At 66.0% G+C, this 8,678-nt stretch overlaps 1 protein-coding gene across 1 annotated transcript; it reads left to right on the plus strand.

Annotated features, from left to right (window-relative positions):
- The first annotated feature begins 4,443 nt into the window (after positions 1-4,443).
- Positions 4,444-6,929, plus strand: B4GAT1 (beta-1,4-glucuronyltransferase 1). Its single transcript, XM_021549392.3, has 2 exons — positions 4,444-6,396; positions 6,738-6,929. Exons 1-2 carry the CDS (start codon positions 4,444-4,446, stop codon positions 6,927-6,929), a joined length of 2,145 nt encoding a protein of 714 aa, XP_021405067.2.
- The last annotated feature ends 1,749 nt before the right edge of the window (positions 6,930-8,678 follow it).

Below are 8,678 nucleotides of genomic sequence, written 5' to 3' on the forward strand. Positions count from 1 at the left end.
ACTCGGACAAAATTCTGGACTCGGACACAATGCTGGCTTTGGTCACAACCCCGATCTTGGTCACAACCCCGGCCTCGGACACAACAGCAGCCTTGGACACAATGTTGGCCTTGGTCACAACCCTGGACTCGGACACAGTTCCAGCCTCGGACACGGCGCCGGGCTCGGACACGACGCCGGGCTCGGACACGGCGCCGGAATCGCCGTCGGCCTGGCGGCCGGAGCGCCGCTGGGGCCGGGGCTGGACGCTGGCCCGGCCGTGGGCGCCACGCTGCCGCCGGGCGGCCCCGGCCCCGCGCTCGGCTTCGCCCTGGGCGCCCCCATGGCCGCGCCGCGCCCCCCGCTCGGGCCGGGCCGCCCGGGGCTGGGGGTCCCCGAGACCCCCGCGGGCGGCACCGAGACCTGGACCCCCCCCTACACGCCGCGGCAGGCGCCGCCCTTCGCCTTCGGGCCCCCCGAGCCCCCCGAGGCCGAGAAGCTCCCGCCGAGCCCCGAGAGCCCGGGCGGGGTCCCCGGGGGTCCCCCCGGCGCTCTGCTGACCCCCGAGACGTCGCCGCCGCCGCCGCCCGCGGCCCCGGCCGCGCCCGCGCTGCGCCGGCTGCTGCTGCGGGGGCTGGCGGCCATCGCCGCCCGCGGACCCCCGGCCGGAGACCCCCGGCCCCGGCCGCCCCCGCCCCGGTCGCCCCGCGACCCCTTCCATGAGTTGTATCAACTCCCCCAGAGCCGCCTCCAGGACGCCTTCCGCAAAGGTGGGCGCCGAGCGGGGGTCCCGGGGGGCTTGGGGGGCTTGGAGGGGTCCCGGGGGTCCCGGGGGCTTGGGGGGGTCCCGGGGGTCCCGGGGGTCCCGGGGGCTTGGATGGGTGCTGGGTGGTCCCGGAGTCTCCGGGGCTTTTGGGGCGGGTTTTGGGTGGGTTTTGGGGCGGCTTTTCGGGGCTTTTGGGTTTTATTCTGGCGGGTTTTGGGGGTTTTTTTCGGTGGTTTTTGGGGGGTTTTAGGGGTGGTTTTTGGGGCAACTTTTCAGGGGTTTTGGGTTTTATTCTGGCGGGTTTTGGAGGGTTTTTGAAGTGGTTTTTGGAGGCTTTCTGAGGTGGTTTCCAGGGTGGTTTTGGGGGGGTTTTAGGGCGGTTTTCAAAGTGGTTTTGGGGCAGTTTTTTGGAGGGTTTTTGAGGTGGGTTTTGGGGCAGTTTTGGGGTTTTTTTTTCGTTGGTTTTTGGGGCGGTTTTTGGCACGTTTCTTGGGGGGTTTTGGAAGGGTTTTTGTGAGGTTTTAGGGTGATTTTGGTGGTTTTTAAAATGGTTTTTGCGGGGTTTTGGGGCAGGTTTTGAAGTGTTTTTTGGGTTTTTTTTTTGGAGCGATTTTTGGGGTGTTTCAGGCGCGGTTTTTGGGGGCATTTCGGGGTGTCCCTGACGTGTCCCTCTCTCTGTCCCCCGCAGCCGGAAGCCAGCGCGCCCCGTCGTTCTGAACTAAGTCTGTGACGCGACTTGCCCCCAGTATGGCATATTGTCATTGTCACCCCGGCCCGGCCAGCGCCCCCCGGCCCGGCCGCCCCCGCCGCCCCCCGGGGCCGCTCGTGCTAATTTAACTCGTAACGAGTCTCTAAGGTAATTGGGGGGGGGCTGGTGGCCCCCCCTCCCCCAGCCCGGACGCCTGGGGACCGTCCCTCGTGTCCCCTCCCCCCCCCACACCTCGTCCCCTCCCCCCGCGCCAGGACCCGTCGCCAAAATTATTTTGGGTCGCTGGGGTGGGGGCTGGGACCCCCCCCCGTCCCCTCCCCCAGCCCGGGGTGTCCCTGTCCCTTTGTCACCCCCCTGGTCCCTGTCACCTCCCCCCAACCCCCAGCCCCGCCCCCACCTCGGGCTCTGCGTTTTTGGCAGAGCCCCCCCCCCAAAAAAAAAACCTGTGTCCCCTCCCCCCCCGTGGGTGTCACCCTCAATGTCCCCAAACGCGGGGGACCGAGGCACGATGTGGCTTGATGTCCCCAAAGTCCCCAATGATGTCCCCAAGGTCCCTAGTGATGTCCCCAAGGATGTCCCCGATGTCCCCAAGGATGTCCCCAAAGTCCCCATGATGTCCCCAAGGATGTCCCCGACACCCCCGAGCCCCTGGGGCTGAGGCACAATGTGGCTCGGTGTCCCCAATGTCCCCAAGCCCCTCCAAGGGACATCCTGGCCTGATGTCCCCAACGTCCCCAATGTCCCCAATGTCCCCAATGTCCCCAACGCCCCCAATGTCCCCAATGTCCCCAACGCCCCCAATGTCCCCAATGTCCCCAACGCCCCCGCCCCGCACACGTCGCAGCGCGATGTCACCGAGCCCACGGCGCCGTCCCCAGCTCCGTGTCCCCGACGTCCCCAGGGGCACCCGGGACCCGCTCGTCACCCGCACCAAGGACTGACACACCCCGGTGTCCCCGGTGTCCCCGGTGTCCCCAACCCACGGACTGAGCCTGTCGCGACCCGGCGTCCCCAGTGATGTCCCCGGTGTCCCCGATGATGTCCCCGGTGTCCCCAAAGTCCCCCGACGATGTCCCCGGTGTCCTCCCGGCAATAAAAACGTGTCCCCCGATGTCCCCGCGCCTGCGGCTGCTCCTTCCCGGGAACCGGGGAAATTTGGGGAGGGGGACAGAGGTTGGGGGGCGGGGGGGACGCAGGAATTGGGGACAACTCGGGGGTTTGGGGGGGGACACAGAAACTCGGGGGGGAGGGTCCAGGATTGGAACGAGACGGGAATTTGGGGGGGACGATGGAATTTGGGAGAGATGCCGGGAATTTGGGGGGGGTTTGGGGGAATTTAGGGGGGATTTGGAGGGGATTTCGGGGGGGATTTGGGGGATTTTTGGGGGGATTTTGGGGGGATTTTGGGTGGGATTTAGGGGATTTTTGGGGCGATTTGGAGGATTTTTGGGGGGATTTTTGGGGGGGATTTTGGGTGGGATTTGGGGGATTTTTGGGGCGATTTGGGGGGATTTGTGGAGATTTGGGGGGATTTGGGGGCTCCGGGGTCTCGCCGGAGCCGCCTGGCCCCGCCCCCAGCGCAGAGGCCACGCCCACAAGCCTCAAACCACGCCCCCGGAGCGAGAAACTGGGCTCGTGACGTCACGGGTCTAATCTGCATAACCCCGCCCCGTTGTGCCGAGGCCACGCCTCCTCCGCCCCGCGCATGCGCAGCCCCTCCCGGCGCCGGCGCATGGCGGTGAGTCCCGGACTGGTCCCAGCGACCCCAAACTGGGACCAGTGACCCCAAACTGGAACCAGTGACCCCAGACTGGGACCGGAGACCCCAGACTGGGACCGGAGACCCCAAACTGGGAGCGACCCCCTCGGAACTGGGTCCTGACCCTCCTCCCCACCCCCAAACTGGTCCCAGCGACCCCAAACTGGTTCCAGTAACCCCAGACTGGGACCGGAGACCCCAAACTGGGACCAGTAACCCCAGACTGGGACCGGAGACCCCAAACTGGGAGCGACCCCCTCGGAACTGGGTCCTGACCCTCCTCCCCACCCCCAAACTGGTCCCAGTAGCCCCGTACTGGTCCCAGTAGCGCTGTACTGGTTCCAGCATGCCGGACTGGTCCCGGCTCCGCGCCGGCCCCGGGGACCCCCAGACCCTTCCCAGTGACCCCCAAAATCCTCCCAGTAACCCCCAGTATCCCCCAGTCCCGCCCAGTGCCCCCCTCTGAGCCCTCCCAGTGACCCCCAGTAGCTCCCAGTCCCCCCAGTCTCCACCCCCAGTCCCTCCCAAACCCCTCCCCATCCCCCCAGTGCCCCCCAATCCCCCCCAGTCTCCCATCCCAGTGCCCCCCAGTACCCCCCAATCCCCCCCAGTCTCCCATCCCAGTCACTCCCAGTGCCCCCAGTGCTCCTCAATCCCTTCCCAGTCCCCTCCCAGTCCCTCCCAGTGCCCCCAGTGCCCCCCAAACCCCCCAATTCCCATCCCAGTGCCCCCCAGTACCCCCCAATCCCCCCCAGTCTCCCATCCCAGTCCCTCCCAGTGCCCGCCAATCCCCCCAATCTTCCCTCCCAATCCCTCCCAGTGCCCCCCACTCCCCCAATCTCCCCTCCCTGTCCCTCCCAGTCCATCCCAGTCCCTCCCAGTCCCTCCCAGTGCCCCCCAGTGCCCCTCAATCCCTTCCCAGTCCCTCCCAGTCCATCCCAGTCCCTCCCAGTCCCTCCCAGTGTCCCCCAGTGCCCCTCAATCCCTTCCCAGTCCATCCCAGTCCCTCCCAGTGCCCCCCAGTGCCCCTCAATCCCTTCCCAGTCCATCCCAGTCCCTCCCAGTGCCCCCCAGTGCCCCCCAGTCCCCTCCCAGTCCCTCCCAGTCCATCCCAGTCCATCCCAGTCCCTCCCAGTGCCCCCCAGTGCCCCTCAATCCCTTCCCAGTCCATCCCAGTCCCCCCCAGTGCCCCCCAGTCCCCCCAGCCCCCGGCCCCCGTCGCCCCCGGCCATGGGGCGGCTGCTGGGGGGCTGCCTGTGGCTGCTGGGGGGGCTGGCGCTGCTGCAGACCCTCTACCTGCGGGGGCTGCCCCGGCCGCGCCCCCCGCCCGCCGCCCCCCGCCGCCCCCCCCGGGGGGTGCTGGACGCTTCTGGAACCTTCCGCGTGTACTGGGACGTGCTGGGGGCGCCCCCGGGCTGGGCGCGCAGCCCCCGGCCCGAGCTGGTGCTGGCCACGCACGGGACCCCCGGGCGGGCGGCGGCGGCGCTGGGGGGCGGCTGGGGGGGCCCGCTGGCGCTGGCGGTTTTTGGGGAGCCCCGCCGGGGGCTGCGGGAGCTGCTGGCGGCGCTGGGGGGTCCCTGCCGGGCCCTGCGCGGCCGCCTCCGCCTGCAGCTGGTGCTGGCGGCGGCGGGACCCCCGCCCCAATTCGGGGCGCGCCCCCCGGCCGGGCCCGGCGGCTGCCGGGGGGCGCTGGCGCGGCTGGCGGCCGCCGACCCCCCCAGCTACAGCCTGGGGGTGCCGTACCCCGGGAACCTGCTGCGGAACGTGGCCTGGCAGGGGGCGGCCGGCGGCGGCCCCGCGCCGCGACCCCCGGCCCAGCTCTGGGGGCGCTTCGTGCTCCTGGTGGATGCGGACGTGGTGCCCAGCCCGGGGCTGCGCGAGGCTTTCCTGGAGATGCTGAGGGACGGGGGGCTGGACCCCCGGAACTGGGGGGGACAGGGGGGGATGGACCTCCGGATCTGGGGGGGACAGGGGGGGATGGACCCCCGGAACTGGGGGGGACAGGGGGGGATCGACCCCCAGAACTGGGGGGGACAGGGCGGGATGGACCCCCAGAACTGGGGGGGACAGGGCGGGATGGACACCCAGAACTGGGGGGGACAGGGCGGGATGGACACCCAGAAATGGGGGGGACAGGGGGGGATGGACACCCAGAAATGGGGGGGACAGGGGGGGATGGACCCTCGGAACTGGGGGGGACAGGGGGGGATGGACCCCCAGAAATGGGGGGGACAGGGGGGGATGGACCCCCAGAACTGGGGGGGACAGGGGAACCCCAGAGCTTTGGGGGCTCCTGGTGGCCTGAGTGACCCCAATGCTCTGAGTGACCCCAAAACCCTCAGTGACCCCCACGCCCTGAGTGACCCCAATATCCCAGGCCACCCCAATGCCCTGATTGACCCCCACACCCTGAGTGACCCCAAAACCCTGAGTGACCCCCATGCCCTGAGTGGCCCCAATGCCCTGATTGACCCCCACACCCTGAGTGACCCCAAAACTCTGAGTAACCCCCATGCTCTGAGTGACCCCAATGTCCCAGGCCCCCTCAACGCCCTGAGTGACCCCCACGGCCAGAGTGACCCCAAAACCCTGAGTGACCCCCACGCCCTGAGTGGCCCCCATGGCCAGAGTGACCCCAATGCTCTGAGTGACCCCCACGGCCAGAGTGACCCCAAAACCCTGAATGACCCCCACGCCCTGAGTGACCCCAATGCTCTGAATGACCCCCATGGCCTGAGTGACCCCAATATCCCAGGCCACCCCAATGCTCTGATTGACCCCCACGCCCTGAGTGGCCCCCACTCCCTGAGTGACCCCCACTCCCTGAGTGACCCCAATGCTCTGAATGACCCCCACGCCGCGGAGCCGCCCTGGGCCCGGGCTCTCTTCGTGCTGCCGGCCTTCGAGGTGCGGGCGCGGCGGCGGCCGCCGGGCTCCAAGGCGGAGCTGCTGCGGCTGTGGGCGGCGGGCGAGGCGCGCCCGTTCTACGCCGCGCTGTGCCCGCGCTGCCAGGCCCCCACCGACTTCGGCCGCTGGCGGGCGCTGCCCGCGGGGCCCCGGCTGCGTGTGGCCTACGAGGCGGCCTGGAGGGACCCCTGGGAGCCGTTCTTCGTGGCCCCCGCCCGCGGCGTGCCCCCCTTCGACGAGGGCTTCCTCCAGTACGGCTTCAACCGCATCAGCCAGGTCTGACGGGGTCTGGGGGGGCCTCGGGGGGCGTGGGGTGGCCCTGCTGGCCTTGGGGTGGTCATGGGGTGGCCCTGGTGGCCTTGGGGTGGTCATGATGGCCTTGGGGTGGCCTCAGGGGTCATGGGGTGGTCTTAGGGGCTGTGGGGTGGTCGTGATGGCTGTAGGGTGGTCTGGGGGTCATGGGTGACCATGGGGTGGTTGTGGGGTGGTCATGGTGGTTGTGCTGTCCTTGGGGTGATCTTGGGGGCCTTGGGGTGCTCTGGGGATTTTGTGGGGGGGTCTCTGGGGTTGCTCTGGGGGGTCTCCAGGGTCTCACAGGGACCCCTCCGCGCCCCCAGGCCTGCGAGCTGCACGTGGCTGGGTTCCGCTTCGCGGTGCTGGACGGGGCCTTCGTCACGCACCGGGGGCTGAAGGAGCCGGGCCGGTTCCACCGCAGCCGCGAGGCCGAGCTGGGCCAGAACCGGCGCCGCTTCCGCGCCTTCCGCCGGCGCCTGCGCCAGCGCTACCCCGGCTCCGCCCGCCGCTGCTGAGCCCCGGGGACACCTGGGGACACCTAGGACTCTCCAATGGACACCTGGGGGCACCTGGGACAGCTGGGGGACACCTGGGACAGCTGGGGGACACCTGAGAACCCCCGAGGGACACCTGGGAACCCCCAGTGGACACCTGGGGACACACCTGGGACCCCCCAATGGACACCTGGGGTCCCTCCGTGGACACCTGGGACACTGGGGACACACCTGGGAACCCCCAGCAGACACTTGAAGGATCTGCTGTAAACACCTGGGGACACCTGACACAGCTGGGGACCGGCCGGGACACCTGGAACACACCTGGGACACCTGAGGACCCTCCAATGGACACCTGGGACCCCCCAATGGACACCTGGGGCCCCTCCGTGGGGGTGACCGAAGTAAGAACCAGTGCAGACCAGTAAGAACCAGTGCAGACCAGTGCCCCGCAGCAAACTACATCTCCCAGCATGCACCGGCTGCCAACATGGCCGAACTTCCGCTCCTATTTGAAAAAAAACACAGCTCCCAGGATGACTCGGAAACAACATGGCCGCCCAGCAACTTCCGGTTTTGCTGGTTAAAAAGCCGAACTTCAGTTCCCATCATGCATCAGAAGGGCGCGGCCGGAAGTGGCGGTCATTTATGGGACTACAGCTCCCGTGATGCACCGGGGGAAGTAACCGACTTCCGGCCCCTGTGCCTGAAATGGCGGCCGTGCGCAGCAGCGCCCCCTGGCGGGCAGCCGGGTCAAATTTGGGGAGGGGGCGTGGCCTGGGAAGGGGGAGGGGCAAAAGGGGGATTTTGGGGGGGGGCAATGGGAGGAGGGGCAATCCCAAATTTGGGAAGGGCGGGGCCGCGGTGGGGGGAGGGGAACTGAAATTCCAGGCGGGGGGAGGGGCAGGATCCCAAATTTTTTGGGGGGGGGGGGCTGGGGGTTGTGACCCCCAAATCCAGGGGGAGGCTCCGATTGGACGGCGACACCCCGAATTTGGGGGGCAAGAAGAGCCCGGAGCGCGGCATCGCGGTTAATAAACGATTTTTATTCTTTGCCATTTCCACCCCGGTTCGACTCCCGTTAATTCGCCGTTAAAGTGCTGCAAAGGGAACAGGTTTCGGTCTCCTGGGGTCGCTTTTTTTATTATTTTATAAATCTTTCATTTATTTAACCTTTCCCCCCCCCCCAAAAACAACAAAAAAAAATTCCTCATAAACAAAACTTTTTTTTTTTTTAATCCCGGGACGCCTGACGCACCTTTGGACTTTGGGGCAGAACAAGAGAGAAACGGGCGCTTTTATCAAGTTATGGTACAAAGGGTGTAACAAATAAACAGAAAAGCAGCCACAAAACAGCTAAAAAAAATAAAAAAGGGAAATAAAGCTGAGGGAAAAGCTCGGGAGCGGCCCCGGGCTGGCTCCGTTCCCCCGGAGTCATTCGAGCTCCGGGTCTTGTGCCTCGGATTCCATTTCCCACTCTCCGTTCCAGAGGTCAGAGCTGTGCTTTTTTGGTTTATTTTTATTAATAAATCCACTTTCCCCGCTTTATTTTATTAACAAACCCGTGCTTTTGGTGTGTTTTTATTAGTAAATCCAGGCTTTGGGCTTATTTTAGTAATAAATTCATGGGTTTGGTTTATTTTATTAATAAATCCATTTTTTTTCTTGTTTATTCTGCTCAATAAGAACACTTTTTTTTGTTTATTCTGCCCAATAAATCCTTTTTTTTTTTTAGTTTATTTCTTGGGATAAATCCATTTAATTTTATTT

This window comes from Lonchura striata, chromosome 36 (genome assembly GCF_046129695.1).
Source record: "Lonchura striata isolate bLonStr1 chromosome 36, bLonStr1.mat, whole genome shotgun sequence".
In the NCBI taxonomy this organism is placed as follows: domain Eukaryota; kingdom Metazoa; phylum Chordata; class Aves; order Passeriformes; family Estrildidae; genus Lonchura; species Lonchura striata.

Coding starts and splice junctions, on each gene's coding strand:
- B4GAT1 (XM_021549392.3), top strand. CDS start 4,444: ATGGGGCGGCTGCTGGGGGGCTGCCTGTGGCTGCTGGGGGGGCTGGCG. Junction 6,397..6,737: donor GCTTCAACCGCATCAGCCAG/GTCTGACGGGGT, acceptor CCGCGCCCCCAG/GCCTGCGAGCTGCACGTGGC.